General features: G+C 35.6%; 1 protein-coding gene across 2 annotated transcripts in view; it reads right to left on the bottom strand.

Moving 5' to 3' along the window:
- LOC132103878 (RNA-binding motif, single-stranded-interacting protein 3-like) overlaps window positions 1–26,261 on the bottom strand; it is a 43,334-nt gene that overhangs the window by 9,838 nt on the left and 7,235 nt on the right. The window contains exons 2-6 of one of the 2 annotated variants that reach the window (XM_059508944.1): window positions 22,921–23,075; window positions 16,209–16,267; window positions 12,771–12,862; window positions 984–1,138; window positions 151–230 (exon numbers count right to left, since the gene is read on the bottom strand). In XM_059508944.1, coding sequence (XP_059364927.1) covers window positions 151–230; window positions 984–1,138; window positions 12,771–12,862; window positions 16,209–16,267; window positions 22,921–23,075 — 541 coding nt within the window. Of the gene's footprint in view, window positions 1–150; window positions 231–983; window positions 1,142–12,770; window positions 12,863–16,208; window positions 16,268–22,920; window positions 23,076–26,261 lie in introns of both variants that reach the window. The other variant, XM_059508943.1, reaches the window with a different exon arrangement.

Below are 26,261 nucleotides of genomic sequence, written 5' to 3'. Positions count from 1 at the left end.
ACACTAAACACTGAAGGGAGAAAACACGCGTCTCTAAAGTCACAGCTCTAGCGACTTATTTGGGTCTCATTTTTATTCCCTCTAACAAAGAAGCATCTGTTTGTGATCATGAGTTGAGCAGTAGGGAACTGAAAGCAGTCACAGCAGTACCTGGGATTCCTGCTGGAGATATGAGATATTTTCCATTGAAATGTTGTATGACAACTTCACATTTCTCTGTGGACTCCATCCTGAACAACACACACACACACACACACACACACACACACACACACACGACTGGAATAAAACACGCACAAACACAAGGAAACCCCACCAGGAGAACACAGCATTGTGTTTGTGTTGTGTTTCAAAGGTTTTCAGTAGCGTTTTCATTTCATTAGCTGGCTTCTGTGATTTTTTACAAATATTTTTTTAAATGAATTTGCACATTACATATACAATTAAAATGTGCATGTTTTAGACTTTGAAATATAAAGGTTTATTAACACAATGACATATGAAGGTTTATTAGCAATGTGTTTACACTGTGATGAAACAAAATAAATAATGATTATGCTACAAATAATAATAATAATAATTATATAAAAAAACATTATTTAATCAGTATATGGTTGACTGTACAATGTGTTTTATTAGCATGAACATAAATATTTACATTGAGTATTATTATAGAAAAAAACTAAAATAATTAACTAAATATAAATATATATATATATAATAAACTATAAAATAATAATAATAATAATACAAATTTTAATAAATATAAATTCACACTGGTAGTTGTTATATATTACAATTACCCAATATCTGCACAAAAACATTATAGTGTCCTGAGACTCTGAATATTAATCATTCATAAGCATCAGTATTAGTCATAAGCAGTAGCTGTAGAAATGAAGAGGCTGATGTTGACCCTCATTAGCACAGAATAAATCCACATCCACAGAACTCCACACACACACACACACACACACACACACCTGGCGAAGCCGACACCTCTACTCATGCCGCTGGCGTCCCGTAATATCCGTGTGGAGATCACATGACCGAAGGGTCTGAGCTGCGCCTCCAGCTCCTGTTCATCCACAGAGACGGGCAGATTAGACAGGTACAGGTTAGTGGGGTCCTGCTCCTGCTGCTACACACACACACGCACACACACACACACACACACACACACGGAGACACAGACAGATCATTCAGGTTACTGAAACAATTCGCTCTATGATGAAACTGTCAGTTTAGAAGAGGAAACTTCATCAAACCAGTGTTATTTTGGTATGTACTATAATACAGTTTGTTTTTATCTTTATATTTTGGGTTTTCTATTAAAAAATTTGTTTCACATTTTTACATTTTTCAATTATTTTTGTTATTTTTTAATGTCTTTTTAAATACATTTTTATTATTATTTTTTTTATTTATTTTTAGTACTTGCAGTGAAACCAAATTAAAATGAGAAATGTTGTCTTGGCAATTTTATTTTTATTGATTATTTTCATATAAAGTAAAGTTTCTTATGTTTTTAATATACTGTATATATATTTTTTTTCCAAGTAATTAAAATGCACTTTATGGTTTTAAAATAATAATAAACTATAACAATTGTAATTATTTTATAATAATTTTTACACTTATTAGACTAAATGACAACTTCTAATTTAAGTCAACAGTAATCTTCACATAAGCCCATTATAACAAATGTCATATTTACCTGCACCCTTCAGCAAGTAGAAAACATACAGACATTGAATAAAGTTATCAAACACTAAATTCTAATTGAAATAAAGATGAATCTTTAAAGCTCCAAAAGTGATTGATTTCCTCTAACCAGCTTGTTATGAGGTTATTTCGGCTGCTTTAAGAGCCGCTGCTGAACATGAGGTGGATCTGACACACATCGTAGTTTCTCATAACTCTTAAAGTCTCTTAAAGTCTCTGTAATGAGCAACAAATATAACAAATATTTACAAACATGCACGGTTTTAAGGCAGCTTTTAATCACATTTTTGGTAACTTCATGTCTAAACTGATGACATAACTGTGACGCTACCTCCTTTAGGTAGATCCGATCATAGCGTTGTTAATCTTCGACCCAAGTATCAAAGACTTCTTGAAAGAGAAAAGTCTCAGATTAAGACTGTAAAGATTTGGAAGGAAGAGAGTATTATGTGTCTTCAAGGATGTTTTGAGTGTACTTTGTGGGATACATTTGAATCTCCTGATCTGGACACAGATGAGGTATCAGATTACATACAATTTTGTGTGGAGTCAGTTCTACCCACGAAAATGTATAAATTATTTCCAAATAATGAACCATGGGTATCAAAGAAATTTAAATAACTGCTAAACAAGAAGGTGGCATATTATAATAATGATGTTTTAGCTAAAAGAGACATTCAAATGGAAATTAAAAGACAAATTAAGGTAGATAAGGCCCTATATAAACAAACAATTGAAGATAAAATGACACAAGGAAACTCAAAACAGGCATGGCAAGGTGTTAGGACGATGGTTAGTGTACAACATAAAAGTCAAGGAAAATATAACACAAATATGTCAATCAAAGATGGCAAAAGCGGAAATCTTGAGCTAGCGAATAAGTTAATCCAAAAGATCTTTAGATCAATGCATAGTACCAACTATCTGGAAAACGTCAACTATTATACCTGTTTCTAAAATCAATAAACCATTAGAGCTTAGTGACTTTCAACCAATTGCACTGACCTCTTTGGTGTTTAAAAGCTTTGAAAGGCTTGTTAAAAGGTATGTAGTGTCAAAAACCCAAAATATATTGGACCCTTTGCAGTTTGCCTATCAGCCAAATAAGGGAGTGGACGATGCAATTTTAACATTGTTGCACATTGTATACTCGCATCTTGAAGATTCTAAAAACCATGTGAAAATCCTATTTGCTGATTTTTCATCAGCTTTTAATACTATATTGGTCTATATTGGTCTGATTATGTGGTTGCGGGACTTTTTAAGGAACAGAGTACAGCGAGTGAGTGTGGGTGGATCAATATCGGATAAACATATTACTAATATCGGAGCACCACAAGGCTGTGTCCTCTCACCCCTACTGTTTATATTCTACACCAAATAACTGTATAAGTGCCCACTCAGGTAGATTTCTTATCAAATTTGCAGACGATACTGCACTAGTTAGTCTACTAAAGGGGGACGAGGACAGTCACGGACCTGTTTTAGATAAATTTATCTCTTGGTGTGACATGTCAAATCTTAAATTAAATATTTTAAAAACAAGGGAGATGTGTATTGATTTTTAGGAAGGAGTCTTCAGTGGGTGAAACCAATATCAAAGGGGAGTCCATCCAGACTGATGATGAGTATAAATATCTTGGATATTTAACTGAGGTGGGATAAATGGACTGAGACTGTGTACAAACAAGGACAGCAAAGACTCTACTTCCTTAGGAAGATGATGTTATTTAATATAAGCGTCTGTCCAAACCTGTTGGTTTGGAAATTCCACAATGAAACAAAAGAGTTCGGCAAGTAAAATAATTGGTATCCCTTTGAGAGGTATTGAACAAATTCATCAAAACAGATGCCTTAGTAAAGCAACAAAAATCACAGCAGACAGTAGGCATCCCCTGTTTGTTAACTTTGAGAAATTACCTTCGGGGTGAAGATTCAGGATGCCAGCGATTTTTAAAAACAGGGGGGAAAACTCCTTCCTGCCACAGACAGTTAAACTGTTGAACAAAGGTCATGCTGTAGGTGCTTACAGAGCGGGTCTCGGGGATAATTGTGTGTATCTTATCTAGTTTTATTTTATTTTATTATGTTGTATTATGTGTATTGTCTGTGCTGTACGTGTGCATGTGAAATGCAAGTAACAAAATGTCCCTAAGGGGATAATAAAGTAAATCATCATCATCATAATCATCACATTGCATGCAGCTCATTGAAAGCATCTCATCTATGGGGTGAGAATTGTTGCTTTATTCCAAATAAATAGATTATGATCCACAAATAAATGTAACAAGATTCACAAAAATATATCAAATTCACAAATAAATGTACAGAGTTTCACAAAAAAATATAAAACTCACAAATAAATAAAATGAGATTTGCAAATAAAAATATATATATTTACAAATGTGTTTAATGTCACAAACACAACTCTACCTGGTATTTATTTGTGAACCGCTGTCTGTGCATTTGTAAATCACTGCACGCATTTGTGGATCGGTTCCTGTGCATTTGTGGTTTTGAAACACTTCTAGCGTCGACGTGCAGATAAATCCACAAATAAGTGGACTCCACCCACCGTTTACTCAAGCCAATCAAATAACGGCCACATTGAGCTGACCAATCGTAGCACGTTATCGCTTCAACCAATCACGTTTTGGCTTACAGCCAGGGGAACTGCGGGAATAGACACCGAACTTGAGACCAACAACAGACAGTCAGGGCATTTCTCAATACCAAGTTCGCAGAGTCTGGACTTCCGTCCTTCCGAGTTTGGACATGCCAAGTTGGACTCAGAAGAACGAACTCTCGAGGACGGGAGGACGCGAGTCCAGTCATTCTACAAATGGAACGGCAGCGTACTTGATAGCTTCACTCAGCATGCATGTTTTACTTGAATTAACTTCTTTTTTATTTTCAATATATTAAATATATTAGTATTAAAAAACTAATATTTACCTACTCTGATTATTTTCACTTTATATTTATAATGAAATTGAATATAATATTAAACGACTGTCTCTTTTTTATTTTAAAAACTATTAAACATTAATATGTGGTTCAGGTAACATTAATACTGTGATTATATTTACGTCGTTCAAAATAAATAAAATATGTGGAAACAACTGCCTCTTTTCATTAAGAACAATCTAGCAATAAACCCACTCAGCTACAATTTAAATAATACGGTTGAAAAGTGTAAATCAATTGTAAATAAGTGTAAATCAAAATGCAACAGCTTAGGATTGCCATTGCAATTTATCAAGATGCTGAAGAGGAGGCTGCCGAACGGAGGAGACAAATCCTTCAAAGAAAAGCCAGGATGCAGCGGAGGATGGCGAAGAGACGTGCCATATTAGCATGTCTCTCTAGCATTGTACGTTTTTCTAATTATTCTTTCTTCATAAACTGCCCATATACTTATGTGGACTTAGTTAGGTATATCCAAATGAAAAGTCATAATAAAAATTTATTATAATGTATCATATAGGCACCCTATCAACAGACTACAAAGTACTATCTCACAAAAAGTTATGTAAACTATTGCAGGGATGTAATGAGACAACATTAGATTTTTCAGTATACCAAATAAACTGACAAGTACAATAGGTTTGACAGTTGATAACATTTAAATTAACTAGCTTACACTTCACACACCTTTTATTTGTCTTTGTGGTGCTCAAATAAGTTTATAGTTTATCATCTTTATATAGCTAGGTGCACATCATATTACTGCATTAACACAAACAGGACAATTTAATATCTATAATAATCATATAGGCTACAACTTTTAGACTCTGGGATGAATGTTGTGCTAGAGCTTATCAATAAATGAATGAAACCGAAATAGAGTATAAAGAAATACTTCACGAAAAGAGCAAATGTTAGAGGGAGATTTAATTATGGCAGATTTTAGTAAATTTTAGACAAAATCCTTAAAACAACTGAGTATATAGCTTATATTAAATCCAAAAATATAATAAATACAATGCAACGACAGTACATATAGTAACAACTTTTTAAAAGCAATACATATAACAAATACATAATACAACAAAAGTAAAAACATTCTTAATATATTATCTATATATTTTAACAGGAACAAAGTCCCACTCGCAGGTATTCACAGATCAATGACCAGGTACCAATCCTGGTCAAGTTTTTTTCTGGAGAGGATTTAAAGCCAGCTTTCAGGCTCTCCAGGAACAGCATCAACATGCTGGTACAGATGCTGCCCCGTCAAAAAGCCCATGGATGGAGCCGTGAAATTGAAGTACTTGTTACGGTTTATTGGCTTGCCTGTTGAGCATCCTACAGGGTCACATCAGATGACTTCAGCATGCCACTTTCAACAGTTTGTAGGACTGTTCACAATGTTGTGGAGGAGATGATGACCATCCTCCACAAAATTATTCATTTTCCAAAAGCAGAGGAAATGGATGAGGTGGGGGGCCTTGCTGGCCATGAGGCATTCCGCTGTGCTGCTGGTGCCACATCAGGATTGTTCCTACTGCAATGCCACAAAAAAGATGCTACATAAATAGAAAGATCTTCCCTTCCATCATTCTACAGGGCACCTGTGATGCTAAAGGCATATTTATAGATGTGTATATTGGCAATCCAGGCTCTGTACAGGATGCCCTTGTGCTGCGCAGATCACCAATGTACCAGCAGGCTCTGTATTCACCAGCTGGATACTATCTTTTGGGAGATGGGGGATACCCTTGCTTGCAGCATCCTATTGCAATCATGACCCCATACCGCCAGCCTGTCGCAAGTAAGAACACTTTTTTTATGTCAGACAGACAGACACACACACACGATAAACCAAATTTTTACTGTTATGAATTTGCAATACACTACACATTTTCTACACGATTTTTGATTAACAGGCCAAGTTGAAGCCCGATACAACAGGCATTATGCACAAGCACGGAACATCATCGAGCGCACTTTTGGGATGTTAAAAACTCACTGGCGTGCAATTTTCTTGCGGGCCCTAGAGATCAGGCCACTGTTCGCCCCAAAGGTGATTGGTGCCTGTTGTATCCTCCACAACATCTGTGTGATGGGAGGTGATCTCTTGGAGGAGGAGGAGGAAAGCCAAGGACAAGAAGACAGCGAGGATGGTGAGAATGCAGCAGTGGGTGAGAGGGACCTATCAGGGAACCATCTCAGAGGACGTCTGGCTGCTCAGCTTTCTTCTCCCGTGGAACTGCCTGGGTGTCAAACTGAACAGTACTACATCTAGACAGTAAACCTTTCCAGATGTTGTCATGTTCATTAAAAGAGCAACATAAACAGTTGAAATAGCTATGACATTGATTAGAAAGATAGGTATGAATAAATGTGCAAGTAGATGGGTATAGATACATTTATACGTTTCTTAATGTTGGTATGTTCTTCTTGAGATTTAACTGCATGATTGTAAATAATTGTATACCACTATAGACATTGGATATTACATTATTTTATATTATTTGTGTTTTTGTTGTAAATATAAAGAATACACTGTTGCTATAACAATGATTTGCCAGGGTTGAAATTGAAACATTCATTTTTATTTTTTTTTATTCAAATAATCTATATAAAATCATTTATCATTAAATACAACATTAATTTAGAATTTATTAAGTTTTTCAAAAAGAGACATATGTCTCTGCTCTGGCTGTTGCTGCCCTCTCTCTCTCCTCTTCTCTCGCCAATGCTTCTCTCTCCCTCTCCTCTTCCCTCTCTGCCTGTTCTTTTAGAAACTAAAGAAGAGCCTGGCTGTCCCGTCGCCTCTTTCTTGACTGCTGGCTACTCCTGGCTTCCACAGAAGGGGCTGAACCTGGTGTGCTGACTGAGCCACCTGTAGTGGCAGTGGGTTTGATGCAACAACTCGAGTGCTGCCCCTGGAGTGCAGCATCCATTGCAGTGTACCACTGCCAGGTGGCAGCAGTCACACTACCGGCCTCTACCCCTTTTCCTGTGGGTGGGTCCCTAAGCTCCTGAAATAAAGCAAAATGCTGTCATGTTCTCACCTCACGTTGTTCCACACTTTTAGACATTTTTTATTTTTGCTCTACACAGAGGAAGATATTCTTAAGAATTTTTGTAACCTAACAGTTTGAGGCACCAAAAAATTACACATGTCAGTGGTGCCCCAGAACTCTTAGGTTACAAATATTCTTCCTTTGTGTAAAGCAAAAAAAAAAAAAAAAGAATAAATAAATAGTGTATACAGGTGTGAAACAACTTAAAATTGTAGGTGAATGGCAGAATGTTCATTTTGGGGTGAACTATTCTTTTTACAGTCTCAGAGTAAACAATGTAAACGGAGTAAACTACATTTTACAAAATAAAATGTAAGGGCCAATGCATCTATGTTAGGTTTCAAATATGACCGGAAAGTCTTTACACACATCTTGGTAAGCCTCTTTCAGTAACAGAAAGTAGAGAAACAGGCAGATTACCTTGTATTTATCTTTTAGGTTATTCAATTTTTTCTTTGCCTGTTTGGCAGTTATGGCCAAACCAGAAGTGGAACAAAATGCCTATAGGCAAAACAAAACCATAAAGATTTACATGATTCCACTTCAATAACGTATTCATTTTTATGGATGAAGACTGTCCAAATCTAGCTCCAAACCTTCAGACATGCAGGGAATTATACAAGCACTCAAAATGAATACTCACTCCCATCAACTTTTGGAGGAATTGCGCCTCCCGGTGAAAAGCCTTTCGTTGGCCGCCCGCCACTCTATCAAGGCCCGAGTTTCCTCAGCAGTCCCTTGATAAAAAATAATGCTTAATTTAAGTTGATGAAAAATAATACAATTATAAAAGAATTTGTAAAAATTTTTTAAATAGAGACAAGCAAACTATTTGGTTAAAATGACAAGAGCACTCTAAAATAAGGTTTGCATTTGATATAAGTATCGTTAGGCAAACGTTAGTTAGGAAACTTTTCCCTCAGGCAAAACAATTGCCCATTAGATATACCCAAAGCAAAATATATCAAATGTTTATCCACTACAGAATCGACACAGGCAGCCCCATATTTTACAAAATGTTACAGGGCCTAGCTACTTTTTAGGAGGACTTGCCGAGGGTTAGGCTACTTTTCAACTCGTAACGAAATAGTCTGAGCAAATTTTCAAAATTCGACGGTAGCTTTGAAGTTTAAACAACATTCTGGCATCAAAACTCTTAGAACTACGTTACATTTTGTGATAAAACAACAATAGTATTTCGAAATGTATAACTTACAGTTGTGAGTTTTCTCCTCCGCCATTGATGCTAACCTGGTTCGAGCTGAATTCTGGGTTATGGCCCGTATCAAGTCCGCACAAGTCACCTCTCCATGCATCCTCGGTAAAAGGAGCGGAGCAAGAACACATCCGGGGATTTGAACTGGACTTGGCTAGATGTGAACTTTGAAAAGGGAAACAGTACTTGGGCAGCGACTGATGACATTTCACAAGTCCACAAGTAACGTTACAGACAAGTACGCACAACATGGCCGATCAGGCAAGACGCCCCCCCCCCTGGATTTAAGCCAAAACGTGATTGGTTGAAGCGATAACGTGCTACGATTGGTCAGCTCAATGTGGCCGTTATTTGATTGGCTTGAGTAAACGGTGGGTGGAGTCCACTTATTTGTGGATTTATCTGCACGTCGACGCTAGAAGTGTTTCAAATCCACAAATGCACAGGAACCGATCCACAAATGCGTGCAGTGATTTACAAATGCACAGACAGCGGTTCACAAATAAATACCAGGTAGAGTTGTGTTTGTGACATTAAACACATTTGTAAATATATATATTTTTATTTGCAAATCTCATTTTATTTATTTGTGAGTTTTATATTTTTTTGTGAAACTCTGTACATTTATTTGTGAATTTGATATATTTTTGTGAATCTTGTTACATTTATTTGTGGATCATAATCTATTTATTTGGAATAAAGCAACAATTTTCACCCCATACTCATCTGACCGCGGTTCACTGTTGTTGTACTGAAGCTTCTCGTCACCTGTAGCTTTTAATTTGGAGCCCACATATGAAATTCTCCCATTTAATGTGGTCGAAAAGATGTTCTGTGTCTAAATAAATGCAGTTCTTGTCAAGAGACAGAAGCAGCAGTGGCCAAACCTAGCTCCACCTCAACGTTAATTGAGCTGAATATTTTGAATGCGTTAAACTGAAAATAATAATTGCATGCATTTATGCAGTGGTTCCCAAACCTTTTCTGTCGCCCCCCCCCCCCCCTTTTTTTGTAGAGAAAAATATTTTCATAAATTATAATTGAATTATATATTATTTTTAAAGAAATATAAATTCAAATACCGGTCTTCTGCATCTGTCACATGTGTATTAATGTGATTATAATCTAGGAAATCACACAAACACACAGCTTATTGTATGCATGTATATGTACGTGTGTGTGTGTGTGTGTGTGTACACAGTATCTCCGTCTGTGCCTGGCATGAATGTGTACAATGTGATCTGGTGTGACTGGCACTGGAAACAGACGTCTCTGGCAGTGTGTGTGTGATTTTTCTTCCTGTTGTGTAAACAGACGTAAACACACACTTGGTCTCCACTCATATGGGCTTTCAGATGCTCTGATGATTGTGTTTGTGTTTGTCTGTTGATGAATATGACATCAATAATGAGACTGAGCATGTGAGCAGCGACTGAAATCTATTCTAATCGAGAGGTAAATGTGAGTTTAAACGCTCAAACACATCGCTCCTCGTTTCATTTCATCTCGTTCTCTCTTTATTAAACTCTCCCTGTTCTTCTCATGAAGAAACGCTCCTGTAAACACCTTTAGAAGCTTCTACATCTGTCACTGTCTCAGATTAGTGTCTCAGTTTCCCAGAAACCACTGCTGCTGTACTTACACTAATTGGAGTCAGACGGCAGCAGTTAAATGGAGAGGAATGCAGATGCTTTACACTATGTTAATGTGCTCTTTACTGTCTAGAAGAGTCTTTACTTTAATACTGAGATTCACTAATTACTACAAATGATCTCAGCCATACAATCAATGCAAAATAATCAAGTGTAGTTATGGTTTACCACTTCATGCTCCATGCTGATTGTTTACAGTCAGTTACAGTGATACATGTGATATTCACACAAAGCATCATGGGAATAAGTTCAAATCTCTATTCCTGTGGAAAACAGCACAGCGACAGGCCTAGCGAACACCGGATCATCCTGCCAATCCAGAAGAAGGAGAACATTTACATTTGATTAGCATCTCATTATCATATGATTACTGAACCCACTGAATCAGACCTGAAAATGTAAACAAATATAAAAAAGATAAAGATAATAAAAGCTACAGAACAGATCTCATAAGCCCTAGAAAATGAATGACTTTGACTACCTCTGAAACCACTGATGTTATTTGGCTCTGGAACAGATTTTAAGTTTTGAAGCCCAAGCAGAGGGAGTTGTGGGTCCCAGAGGAGACAGATGCATTTTGGGATGGTCCCCCTGCCTTGCTGGTCTAATTACAGCTTATGCACAGTTTGAGGCCTAATACACGATGCACAAACAGACTCTGACTCACAGAATCAGACTGTCCCGATCTGACTGCAGATGCAGAGAGTATCTGGATAAAACCTCACGTACATCACAAACTAAAGCTTGTGCATGTGAAGAGAAAGCGTGAGAACCAGATCTCATCACCTTTGAATCTTCCTTTAGTGTCACTCATGTCGCCTGATTCTGTGTGTGTTTCAGAGAATCTGTTAGACCAACTAATCAACACCTGACTCGTTTGCCAAAAGGCGAAAAACAGAGAGAGAGGAAGTGCTGTTTTTATAACACTCAAAGGAGGAAAGACAGGAGGCACTTCACATAAATATTGAACTAGAATGACTTTAGCTTTAGAGGACTAACCTAATGGTTTTCATTGAGGGAGCTAGTAGAAAAACATACACTAGTTCTCAGAACAACGTCATTATAAAACATTAAAACCATAAGAAATTTGCTACATTAAAGAAGCATAAACCGAAATAAAATTAAATATAAAAACGTTCTTATTTGTTTTTCATCTAGTTGCCAAGGCAGCATTTCTCATTTTCATTTAGTTTAACTTGTGGTACAAAAAAATAAAATAATAAATAAAATAATAAAATAAAAAGTAATAATTGAATCTAATTGAAAATATATAATAGTATCTCAATGACACTAAGACAACACTGTAAACATCTAGCTTTTATCCAGAGAGACGCTGCATTCATGCTATTTTATATATTATCAACTCATACAAGCATTACCTGGGAATCAAACCATAACCTTGACATTGCTGCATGAAAAATATCGGTTTTCAAACACATCAAAAGTCTGTTTGAATGCACATCCTCATTTAGTTCAAGTGGTAGAGCATTGCGTTAACAAGCGCAAGGTTGGGGTTTGATTCCCCGGGAACACATGATAGGTAAAAATTGATAGCCTGAATGCACTGTAAGTCACTTTGGATAAAAGCGTCTGCTAAATGCATAAATTGACAATATTTAATTTGAAATTGAAAACCAACATTTTCTGAATCTCAAGCGCCTCTGACTGATTAAAAGTCAAAAATATCGTGCAGCACAACTGTTTTCAACATTGATAACAATCCTAAATGTTTCTTGAGCAGTAAATCATCATATTTTCTTGATTTCTGAAGATCATGTGACACTGAAGACTGGAGGAATGATGCTGAAAATACAGCTGTGCATCACAGAATATAAATTAGGTTTTACAATAATGTTCACACAGAAAACAGATATTTTACATTACAATAATATTTCAAATTTTTACTGTATTTTTGATCAAATAAATGCAGCCTTGCTGTGCATAAGAAACTTCTTTCAGAAACACTGGTGTGTATCTGTTACATAATGAAAGACATTCACTTGCTCTGAAGGAGAAAACAACGGTTTAGTCACAAACATACTCACTGTGACTCATCAATGACTCATGTTCAGTGACTCAGAATGTGATTGGGTCACACATGGTTTAAACAGCCCTGAGGATGATGGATGGATGGTGATGTCTTACCTTTGCCATCTGCGCCTGCACACCGGTCGCCTTCAGAGACGAAACAGCCTTCTGTGCTGCTGCCGGACAGTCAAAGTCCACAAAACCATAACCTACAGACACAGCAGAACACTAATGTGATATCAAATGATTAAGATTATCCAGTCCAGTCCATGTATTTAATTTAACCAGCCCCTTACACAGGAAAAAACAAACATGTGACTGACATGTAAACAGCGACCAATCACTTCACATGGAATATGATTATTTGCAACAATTATGCATGCATCAAAGTCACAAAACATTTTTATTTTCCTGCTCCTACATGTCCCAAAATATTGACTTTTAATGTATTTTTAAGAATTTTATTCTTAAGGCTGTTCTTAAAATAAAACTTAAGAAACTCTTTCTTAAAAGTCATTGTACATAGCTTTTTAAAATATAACATCCAACTTGTCTTAAATATTTGAAGTTTAATTAATTTATTGGGTCGTTTCATATTACAGTATAAGCATTACAACATAACACTAGCTACAAATGCATACACCAGTATTATTAACAATGTGCACAATTTCTCTGAAGTTACACCAATATAAACAATGATCATAATTATTATGAGCGATGTGACTTCTTGTTGATTTTAAAATTTAGGAACAATTTAGACGGTGTTTAAAAATAACTTAAAGGGCTTAACAGACATTGGGGTGTGTTTTATTGATTTGATCAGTGAATCTTCAACAACAACTGCAATACAATTAGACAATGCCAAAGCCTGATAATGTCTTAAGATTCTTTTTAAAGAATTGCACATTCTTACATTATTACCTGGAATTTACTTTCAGAAATGAGATGCATTCCAAGGCAATACATCCCAAGGAAATATAAAAATAACTAATAGATTTAGACTTACAGATTTCACCATACTTGCCCAGTTGATTGATTACATAAAAAATGGCAAAAATCTTTTTAATTACCTAATTATATATGCAAACATTTGCATACATTTTCAGAACATAAATCAGAACACTGGTTCAAAATTCCTGTTTGGTTTCGTAGTCATATTTGAGTTAAAAGTTTTCATTAAGAGAGAAATCCAAAATCTCTTCTATCACTCCAAAAGTCAGAAAATACTGCCAACAGACAGAAAACAAATAGAACTTCACCACGTTTTTAGGAATAAGATGTTGTATAAATCAGTGTAAATCAAAACAAACCCCTTATTTGAAATACAATAAAAAAAATGTATGTAAGAGTAGCTGAAGTGGAGAAACAAGCTCATTTTGAGAAAACGGCCTTTAAAGATAATGCAACTGAAATCTAAATTTTGGTGTTTGGAAGTGGAGAAAAAACTTCTTCAAGAAATGTACTGTAATTAAAATCTAAAAACGCAAATAGATAAAGTGCACAAAAAAAACACTTTTTTCCCCATAAGTCTGAAACAGCATGTCATGAAAAGCCAAATAGACTAAAACCTAAAAAACTGACTAGTGCATGAAAGATAATAGTTTTGCTGAGCCTTGAGCGGATCATGTCTAAATGCAGTCAAACTTTGTTATCCACATTCAGGAAAACCAAGACCCATCAGAATCTGTTCCATTGCACTTTTTTAAGATAGGAAATGTAAATTAGACTAACTAAAAGTGTTTTTCATTATCAGATCACCTTTAACCAATCAGTGTTCGAAAAACACCTTTAGGACCCTTAGGAATCATCTTGCATAAAACCCTTCATCTCCATGGCATCAACCCTTCGAATTCACTTTCCTCTGCATTCTCCAGTTTTCCTGACCTCATCCATCAGCACGCAAGCTGAGAGAAAACCTGCAAACCTGATTAATGAGTTATGAGATATTTATGAGCAATCGCCTCTTTCTCACAATCCCTCACTCCCCCTTTTATTTTCCGTCACACCTTCATTCTCGGGGCTGTATCAGCAGATGAGGGTCACACTGGTGTTAATTAAAATTTCATGGCAGATTAAATGAGTACACACACACACACATGTATTCTTTGGATTAAAGCGCGTCAGTGCGGCCTGTTATCCAGAAGAGATTTAAGGTTTAATTAGAGAGAAAATAGGTTATAAGACCCTCTTCACAGATCAAATCCTTCCTCACTGACACACTGGGAAAAAATCATAGTGGAAAGTTTTAAGAGTGAAACAATTGATAAAAAGAGGCTAGTTAAAAATAAACAGAAATGGTGAAACATGGGTTAGTTGGAGTTGTGATGCATTATAATGTCATACATTTTCACAATGTTTTTAGAAAGATTTTAGAAAGAAAAAATTTTTTTTTAGCCTTTTTATACTTCAAAATATAATGTTTAATTCAGTATGTTATACTTGCCATTTCTTTATAATAATTGACTAGCAATGTCTGAGTGAAAATTAGTTTATTATTAGAAGTAGACTTTATTTTGAGTAGCAATGTTTTTTATGGTTAAAGTTAACTATAATGACCCTGATTTAACATCAATATCATAAAAACTCAATTCACGACGCGAGATGCTGAAGAAACAGATAAAACATCTCTTTATTATTGTAACTGACAGATGATTAACTCCTACAGATGATCATGCATCTGTAACATGTAACAGAATTACTTCATTTAATTACAAAATAAATGTAACCGTGATCAGTTGTTGAGAAAAAAACATTTACATTTACTTATGAAAATTTTAAAGATTACAAAAAGGGTTAAATCTGATTATTTACACACACACACACACATTCACGATTGAATTGAATTATTTTATAAATTGCACTGAATGGTCTAAAATATGAGATATCAATGGACACGTGATTATTCCATAACTGTTTTATTTGCTATTTTGTTTATTTATATGCTTTATTTTTTCAAGATTAACTTTTTTTCCCCTAAGCATTGTAGTGTTTCCTTTCATATGCAAAGATTCGATTTCAATAGCAATATTACAGCTATTAAACTATTTCTTGTTGTGATTTTAAATCTGCATTTAGCTCAGAATCATCTCAAAGTAAAAAGAACTGCTGAAGTCTGATTTTGTGTGGGCTGTGTTTTAAATCACATTATTAAAATCTTAGTTCAAGTTATGAAGGATAAAAAAAAAAAATGTCTGACACTAATCAGTGTTGACTTTGACTGTAAGGTTAACCCTTTCTGCTTCAAAAGTTTTGAATTTAGAAAAGTAATCAAATGTAATCAGTTACATTAATAAAGTAATAAAAATAGTACACTGCTTATTTTCAAAATTTATTAAGAGGATAGGCACCTTGTATCATTTTAAACAGGCCAACTTGTAAAAAAAACCTGATTATTAAAAGATAACATCTTACTCGTTAAACATCATTTAAATAAAGGAACATTCAAAAGCTAAAACAACCAGAAAAAAAGCTAGATGTAAAAGTCCGCTTCACTAGTGCAATTACCACATAAGCAATTTAATATTATATAATAAAAACATAAAAACAGGTCTTTACCTTTGCACTGGTTTGTGTTCTTGTCTAGGATGGCCTTAGTAGACACAATTTTCCCATATCTGTGAGGATAGAAACGATTTACAGTTAGATCAAAAATAAATAAATAAATAAATAAAAAGTAGATTTTGTTTGTATAAATGACATTATTTACAGGCCTCCAAAATACTCTCCAGCCTTTGTTGAAGAGGTCACAGAAATGTTATCAATGATTTCCTCAGAGTTTGACTGTTTTGCTATTGCAGGGGATTTTAATATTCACATAGATAATTCAGAAAACAAAACTACAAAAGAAATGATAACGGTTCTAAACACTTTTGACTTGACTTAGCATGTGCATGGACCCACACACAAAGGTGGACACACTCTAGACTTAATCATCAGTAGAGCTCTAAGCATTTCATCCATTGTTATTAAGGACATAGCACTATCTGATCACTTCTGTATTTTCTTTGATATTTTGATGTCTGCTACAACTGAATCTAGATCGGTCTCTGTCAGAAGGAGATGCATAAACGAGAACACAAGTGTACTATTTATGGAGGCTATATCTTTAACACCAAGCATTTCTGCAGACTCTGTTGATACTCTCCTTGATTCCTTTAACTCAAAAGTTAAGAATGTTATAGATGATATTGCTCCAATAATAATCAGAAAGAAAACAAACAGACAGAAATCAGTTTGGAGAAGATCAACAGCAGTTCAGACTATGAAAAGACAATGCAGAAAAGCAGAGCGGATGTGGCGGAAGACAAAACTTGAAATTCACTATAGCATCTATAAAGACAGCCTTCATGCTTTTAATGTGAAACTAGCCACAGCTAGACAGAATTTCTTCTCAAAACTTATAAACATTAACTTAAATAACACTCGTACTCTTTTTGCCACTGTTGAGAGACTGACAAACCCCCCAAGTCAGATTCCCAGTGAAATGCTCTCAGACAGCAAATGCAATGAGTTTGCATCCTTCTTTTCTGAGAAGATCATCAATATCAGGAAGGCGATTAGCACATCCTCAAGTAATGCAGAGGTCAGACAGATTAGGCCACAATATCAAAAAGATACTATGTCTATTTTTGAAGCAATTGATAGCAAAATTCTGGAAGACATAGTGCAGCACCTAAAATCGTCAACCTGCTATCTTGACACACTTCCCACATCTTTTTTCAAAAATGTGCTTAACTGCTTAGAAGCAGATCTTTTAGAAGTGGTGAACGCCTCACTTCTTTCTGGGACATTTCCAAACTCCTTAAAAAATGCAGTTGTTAAGCCCCTCCTGAAAAAGAGCAATCTTGATAACACCATTTTGAGCAATTTTAGACCAATATCTAATCTTCCTTTTATAGGCAAAATTATAGAAAAGGTCGTTTTTAATCAGCTGAACAAATACTTAAACTCAAATGGATACCTGGACAATTTTCAATCTGGTTTTCGACCGCATCACAGCACAGAGACAGCACTCATTAAGATAATAAATGATATTCGCTTAAATTGTGACTCTGGCAAAATATCGGTGCTGGTATTGCTAGATCTCAGTGCTGCGTTTGACACTGTCGATCATAACATACTACTAGAGAGACTGGAAAACTGGCTCGGGCTTTCTGGGATGGTACTCAAATGGTTCAGGTCATACTTAGAAGGGAGAGGCTATTATGTGAGTCTAGGAGAGCATAAGTCTACGTGGACGTCCATGACATGCGGAGTCCCACAAGGCTCAATTCTTGCACCGCTCTTGTTTAGCCTGTATATGCTCCCACTAAGTCAAATAATGAGAAAGAACCAAATTGCCTATCACAGCTATGCTAATGATACCCAGATTTACCTAGCCTTATCTCCAAATGACTACAGCCCAATTGACTCCCTCTGTCAATGCATTGATGAAATTAATAGTTGGATGTGCCAGAACTTTCTTCATTTAAACAAGGAAAAAACTGAAGTCATTGCATTTGGAAACAAAGATGAAGTGTTCAAGGTGAATGCATACCTTGACTCTAGGGGTCAAACAACTAAAAATCAAGTCAGGAATCTTGGTGTGATTCTGGAGACAGACCTTAGTTTCAGTAGTCATGTCAAAGCAGTAACTAAATCAGCATACTATCATCTAAAAAACATTGCAAGAATTAGATGTTTTGTTTCCAGTCAAGACTTGGAGAAACTTATTCATGCCTTTATCACCAGCAGGGTGGATTATTGTAATGGGCTCCTCACTGGCCTTCCCAAAAAGACCATTAGACAGCTGCAGCTCATCCAGAACGCTGCTGCCAGGATTCTGACTAGAACCAGAAAATCTGAGCATATCACACCAGTCCTCAGGTCCTTACACTGGCTTCCAGTTACATTTAGGATTGATTTTAAAGTACTTTTACTCATATATAAGTCACTAAATGACCTAGAACCGAAATATATTTCAGATATGCTCACTGAATATAAGCCTAACAGACCAGTCAGATCATTAGGATCGAGTCAGTTAGAAATACCAAGGGTTCACACAAAACAAGGGGAGTCCTCCTTTAGTTACTATGCAGCCCGCAGTTGGAATCAGCTTCCAGAAGAGATCAGATGTGCTAAAACACTAGTCACATTTAAATCTAGACTTAAAACTCATCTGTTTAGCTGTGCATTTATTGAATGAGCACTGTGCAATGTCCGAACTGATTGCAATATATATTTATTTTCACTGTTTTTTTATTTCTTTTTATGTAAAATCATTTTCTAACTGTTTTAAATTAATTTTAAATAAGTACAGTTTTAATAATTTTAAAAGTTTTAAAATTGCTTGTTTTATTCTTGTTATTATTTTTCTTCATGATTATTTTACTTTCTTTTATGTAAAGCACTTTGAATTACCATTGTGTACGAAATGTGCTATATAAATAAACTTGCCTTGCCTTGCCTTGTATATTATATTTGTGTAGCATAAGTTCTTATTTTAGTATGATTGTGTATATTTTGAATTCAAATTTATTTTTTATATTTTCTGTTTCCACTTTAAGTTCAAGTTTTAGTCTTGGGTGTTTTGACATTTTTATTCGTTTTTTAAACGTGTATATAGTTTTTTTTTTTTTTCAATTTAATAATTGCTCTTTGACACGAATAGTAAAAGTTGTGTAAATATGGCTGCATAGTTTGTGTAGTTCAGTCAGAGAGTGAACGCAGTTAATCTCATGTGTGTACAAACTCGTGTGTGTATAAATAAACTCAAGAGAGTCAGTGCGTCTCTGTCTGTCATCTTTTCTCCAGCAGGGATAATTGTTTCCCACAGCACACTATTTACAGAACAGTGTGTGTGTGTGTGTGTGTGTGTGTGTCTAATTTCAAGCACAACAGCGCGATTACTGGGTTAACCTGCGTCTTCAAAGGAAACTTGCATGTCTGCAGAGCGCGGATCATACAGTCTCACACTCTGCGTTACAAAATTCAACCATCAATGAAGATATCTTAAAATTTGTTATTAAAGCTCGACTGCAAACTCTCCCGACCAAATACAACCTCTCTTTGTGGTTCCCAAAACACCACGAACCATTCTGCTTACTACACAGCGATAAGATAATGGAATCCACAGCGCATATACTGAACGGATGCCCCGCGTTTAAAGGACTTTACATCGCGCGTCATGATCGCATCATAAACATAACGGTTCAAGAACTGCGCAAAGTATCTGGACAAAGTGCAATACATACAAACAAAATTGTTAAAATTAGCTGGTTTTTAAACTTGAATGGTAATAATATAAGCTCTCTTAGAAGTGTTCTCAGGGAATACATTCTGGTTCTGGAAGTGGGCTGTTGTTTTGATCTTTACATGGATTTGTGCTTTTCTGAGAAAATGTTAAAGTATCAGTCATTAACAAATGCTTTGGCAGTGTGTGGTTACAGGATCAAACTGATTATTCTTATTTTTGGTAGCTTGGGACATGTGCACAGATTATGTGTCAGAGGCTTGCAGATTGCTGGACTGAGTAAAAAGACCTCTAAGCAAACAGCCAGATATTGTTCTGTGTCAGCAATCATAGGCAGTCTGCATGTTTGGAGAAGACGATGTCACCTTTATCCATAGCCTACTCTTTGAATGTGGTTGCAACTTGCATTGTCTTTATTGTCAGGTGAAACATAATAGGCTCTTTGTGAATATTTGGATGCTGTTGTTCTAATTAGTATTTGTCATTCCAAATAAAATAATCAAGTGTGTGTGTGAGTGTGTGTGTGTGTGTGTGTGTAATGAGCTTACATATCTTCACACTGCTCACTAACCTTTTACTATTTTAAAATCAGCATGAAAATCAAAACTGACCTTATTTATTTTCTTAATGCATGTGCATTTTTTTTCATATAATATGCTCATTTGACATCCTACAGATCTGCCTGTATTTCATTTCACAATCCAATCAAAAACCAACAGGGTTATTATCGTTAACTAAAAGAGAGATTTAAAAAAAAATTAAAAAAAATGTAATCGAAATAAATGCTTAAATGAAAGAAGTAATATTAGATGAAAGTAACATTAATACTAAGTTTTTTAAAATAAAATGTTTAATTAAAGTGAATTAAGTAAAAAAAAGTTAAAAGTAACATTAGAAAATTAATAAATAAAACTGAAATAAAAAATAAAAAACAAAAAAAATTGGAAAAAGAAAAAATGACGAAAGCACATTAAAAAATTTCAGTGAAAACTGAAAACAAAAGAGAAGCCAATTCAAAATTAAAAAAAAATATATAATATTGAATATCATGAAAACACAGAATAACAAAAATATTCCCATCTACATCATGCTATAGGAAAAATATTTCCAAATGTTTGAGTTTGTTGTTTGTAAACATGCCTTCAAGCTCCAAACACACAGCTCGTCCTCATGGGGGATTGTGTTTGCCATAAGCACATCTCATTACAGACATACTGTTTGTGTCCGCTGGGAAGCCCTGTGTGTGTGTGTGTGTGTGTGTGTGTGTGTTGTTCTGTGGGGACAGTGAGACAGGTGTTTTACACTATCATCACTCTTGGTCTTATTAAAAGTTGAAAAGTTAACTTTACTTACACAAACATAACATACAGAACATCCTGTTTCTATGATCTAAAAATACTGAAGCATGACATTAGACCCTATAAAACTGCTGGACCAGAATAAAAATGCACAGCAGACTTCAGTGTGTTTGTTAGTGAAGTGCTCAGCATTACAGAGCACATCCTGGGATTCAATTCAAATCATGTTTGAAATCATCCTCGATGTCACATTGAAACGGAAGGTCAAGTTGAGCGCACTGCATTGTGGGATACGGTACACAGTGTGCTATAGTTGAAAACTATAGAGGCCTGTTTCTATGGAGCCAAAAGAGTCTCAATAAAGATAAATGCACACATTACATTCACATACATCTGTCTTCGCAACTGGCACCATTGTATGACGCCATGCACGTGCACGCGAGGGGAGTCAGACTTCGAAACACCTGTTTCACATAAGTTAACGTTACAACACAAAATTGGGGCCAATAACTGCACAAAAACCCCAGCTGCTACCTCGGATTGGAGCGACAGACCCTGTCAGTCACTTACTTCACAAGAATGTCAACTTTATGGAAAGATACTAGCCTGACCCTAGCCAGCTGGCTAGCTTATGTTGATAGTTGCACAATTAAACCGGTTAACATTAACAATTAAACAACATCTCACAACAAGGAGGTAACTAGCTAAACACTAAGTTATACCGCTCCCCTGTCGTTGCCAGAAGCCATGTTGAGGTCTCAATCAACAGACAGACAGAACTGCACTGCGCTAGCTCGCGCTCGCGACACAGGCATATCGCGCTGTGTGAACACGTTCATGTGGTTTAGAAGTAAACAATCCCCCGCCTGGGGTGCGTTCTTGTGATTGGCTAAAACAAGGGAGATATCTTATTGGTTGCTGATCATTTCCCGTTAAAAAAAATGCATTTGTGTGTCGAGCCAAGTCTGAGGAGTCTCAAAATTCACACACAAATGCAGTGAAGTTCACAGACCGCAAGCAGTTTGTAAATCAAGGTATATTTGTGTGTGCATCAGAAATAAATTTCTGAATCTTGTCCTGTGCATTTGTGAATCTTGAGCGCATTTGTAAATGTTGTTTGCATTTCTGAATTGTGTGTGTATTTCTGAATTGTGTGTGTATTTCTGAATTTTGTGTGCATTTCTGAATTTTATTTCATTTGTGAATGTACTGTGTGCATTTATCTTTATTGAGACTCTTTTGGCTCCATATGTTTCTGTCACCGGAAACATTGAAAAAATCTGAGTTACGAGAAAAAAATCTGAATTGCAAGAACAGAGAGAACTATAAGAATTGCAAGAAACAAAACTGAATTGTGAGATGTAAACTCATAATTACGAGAAAAAAATTCAGAATTGTGAGAAAAAAAACTGTAGGATGCAAAATCTCAGAATTACAAGAAAAAAATATAAGACTTGAACTGAACTTCTGTGAGGAGCCTCAGCCCTTATGGGTCAGAAGAGTTTTTTTGTTGTTGTTGTTATTGGGTGGATACTTAGTGTTAATGTTAAGTGATTTTCTTCCTTGTTGTTTTCTTTTTTTATTTATTGTGATTGTTTTGTTTTTAGAATTTGAATTGCCATATTGATGAGTGGAATGCCTTTGGATTGGAACAGCTATACAGTTGGCTTTGTTTCTCTCTTTATTGATTTGTGTATTGCTTTCAGAAACCAAAAATGGTGTGTGTGTGTGTACTCACAGTTGGCAGAGTTTGATGAGGTCCTGGTCTGTGGTCCCAGGTGGAAGTCCTCGTATGTACAGGTTGGTTTTACTGAGCTGTTCCAATCCACTGTGACTACAACTGTTGCTTCCTGGACTGGGCGGGGCCATTGGCTGAGGGGGTGGGGCATATGGCTGATAGACAGAGAGAGGGCGTGGTTAAACGAAAGGTTCTAAAGAATATTAGTATGTTCAACTTAAAGCAGCGCCGCACAGACCAATCAGTGTTTGACAAAGTAAATAAATAAATATAAATAAAACTGCTCTAGTTCACATTTAATGCCGTTTTATATTCATTTACCTTTTCTGATAATTAAATTAAATCTGAAAATAAATAAAATTAAATAAAAAAAACAAATATTGATGGAAAAAGAAATAAAGATATTATATAGAAATAAAATATATGTAAATATTACCTTGGCTAACTAACCAACTGAAATACATTTAAGTTTAAGCAATAAAATTCAGAAATGAGTGGAAATAAAAACTTAGACACAAAATAATTAGTAAAACGTTGAACAATATACAAAAATTCTTAATGATGCTGAAAAACTGAAATATAACACTAAAATAGAAATTTTGGTTGAGGGCAATAATATGAAACTATTCTGCATGCTAAACTGTGAAGAGTGTTTCTGGATCAGACAGCAGTATGAGTTACTGTCTGTACAGATACAAACGCATCCAGACTGAACTAGACTTCTTCAACCGATTCCTCTCCCACGATCCTTTGCTCTCTCTTGGCTGCCGTCTATCTATAGGAATGTGAACGTCCCACCCTTGTGATCAGCTCGGTTTTAAAGGTCAGGAGTTTTACACAATGCTGAAACATGCTGAAACAGATGCAAAATACACACAGATTAAACCAGATGCTGCCGAGGGAGGAAAAGAGATGATGAATGACCTTCTGTGAGACGTTCATGTGGTTCAGTGTGTCAGGAGAGGACAGTAAAGCTGAGACACAGAAGAACAAGCAGCAGTAATGTCACATAGTCAGACTTTTGATCTGCTCCCTAAGCTGATGCGGACCAATTAGACAGGAAGAGACTGTCTGATTACATGCAAATAATATAACAGTGCAAGCATGGAAAGAAAAAAAGTGCCTCATTTATTTCTGCATCATGCATTAAAAAAAAAAAAACCTCTAACCTTCAATTGAAGTAAAACAATTGAAATTGGGGGGAAACTCTCATTATGAAATAAATGTTTTTCTCCAATGCATGTTGGCCACAACTATTGGCACCCCTAGAAAATCTAATCTAAAATCTAAATCTAATCTAAAACCTAAAATATCTCTGAAGTATATTCCTATTCATATTTAAAAATTTTTTAGCACACCAGGGTGAATAGGAGCATGAAATTCTCCTGCCATGTCTCCATGTTCCACAGGATTATAAATATGAGGAACACAAAGGCCAAATTCCCCTTAATAATCCACCACAAAGAGTAAAACCAAAGAATATAGTGCAGACCAAGATTGTTGAGCTTCACAAAATAGAAAGTGGCTGTATAAATAGCTAAAGCATTTAAAATCCACATTTCAACCACCAGGGCAATAACTAAGAGGGTCCAATCAACTAAAGATGTTACAAATCTGCCTGGAAGATGATATCTGTCTATATTTTCCTCCTAATGCATGATTAGGAGGAGAGATTGAGTGGCCAAAGACTCTGAGGATCACCGCTGGAGGATCACAGAGATTAGTTTAGTCTTGGGGTCAAAAAACAAACAAACAAACAAAAAATTCAGCATTTTAACCATAGTTTTCAAACCATTGGCTTCTATGGTCAGATGAAACTTAAAAAAAAACAAAAAAAAAAACACCAGATGATTTTGGTGCTAACAGATATAAAAAGTAGCCCATGCTCACAGTTAAATATACTGCTGTATCTTTAAAGTTCTGTGCTGTTTTTACTGCCGGAGGTCCTGGACATCTTGTTCAGATACATGGCATCATGGATTCGATCAATAACCAACAGATAATAAATCTAAACCTGACTGCCTCTGTTAGAAATCTTATAATGGGCTGTGGTTGGATCTTTTATCTTGACACTGAACCAAAACAAACATCAGATTCAACACAAACATGTCTCACTGAGAACAACATGATGCTTCTGCAATGACTTTCCCAGTCCTCTGACCTGAACCCTAACTGAGAGAAGCATCAACAGCTCTGAATCTAAAGGGTCTGGAGAGATTCTGGATGAAGGAATGCTCTCTGATCTCTTGTCAGGTGTTCTGTAACCTCGTCAGTTATTACCGGAGAAAACTCAGACCTTGGGAAACCCCAGATCTTGGGAAGGGGACATTGCCATAATTGGGTGCCAATAGTTTTGGCCAATAAAAACTAGAGTAAAACATTTATTTCATAACTCATTAAGACCCACTTTCCATTGTTTTACCTCAATGAAAGGGTAGAATTGTGAATTTTTTGAATGAATGATCAAAAAGATAAACAATGCAGATTTATTTTCACAGCTGCTCATATTCACCAAGGGTGCCAATATTAATGCCAATACAAATTGCATTTTCAATATATTTTTTAATTTTACACTAAATTCAAGGTAGGGAGATTATAGTTAACTACTAAAACCATTAAAAATAAACTATTTTATTTCACCTAGTTAACAAGGCAGATTTTCTCATGTTTATTTAGTTTAACTATATGTTCTAACATATAAATATCAATAAAAACTATATAGACAATAAAAATAAAATCTAATTTTAACAACTATAATGGTATGTGTGTGTCCTTTAGGGACAGTTCATGTTTAATTGGCTGCATTCTTACAGAGTCTTATATGATTCTCACGGGAAGGATTGACACAGACACACACACACACACACACACACACACACACACTCACACACACACACACACACTCACACACACACACACACACACACACACACACACACACTCACACACACACACACACACACACACACACTCACACACACACACACACACACACACACACACACACACACACACACACACACACACACACACACACACACATATATATATATTTTAGTCTGTGTGTTTTCATGTTAAACCCTATCAAGTTGTGTTACTTTCTCACCTAAAGCTCAGAATTAAACCCCAGCTCATGATTAAATCCTGTTCGAAATTAAGATTCATCCACTTTGATATGTAGTCCTGCCTCTGAAATGAGTTAGACAACACTACAAATCAAATACTAAACATTTGATTCATAATTCATGTCACAGATGCAGTACACAGAGCTGAAGACACACAGAACCTAAAATATTAAAGCTGCATTAACAGCTGATAAAGAAACAAGTCTAAACACAATC

Source organism: Carassius carassius, chromosome 25 (genome assembly GCF_963082965.1).
Source record: "Carassius carassius chromosome 25, fCarCar2.1, whole genome shotgun sequence".
Classification (NCBI taxonomy): Eukaryota; Metazoa; Chordata; class Actinopteri; order Cypriniformes; family Cyprinidae; genus Carassius; species Carassius carassius.
The sequence above is the reverse complement of the archived record's forward strand: the minus strand, read 5'-3'. Positions and strand labels throughout refer to the sequence as shown.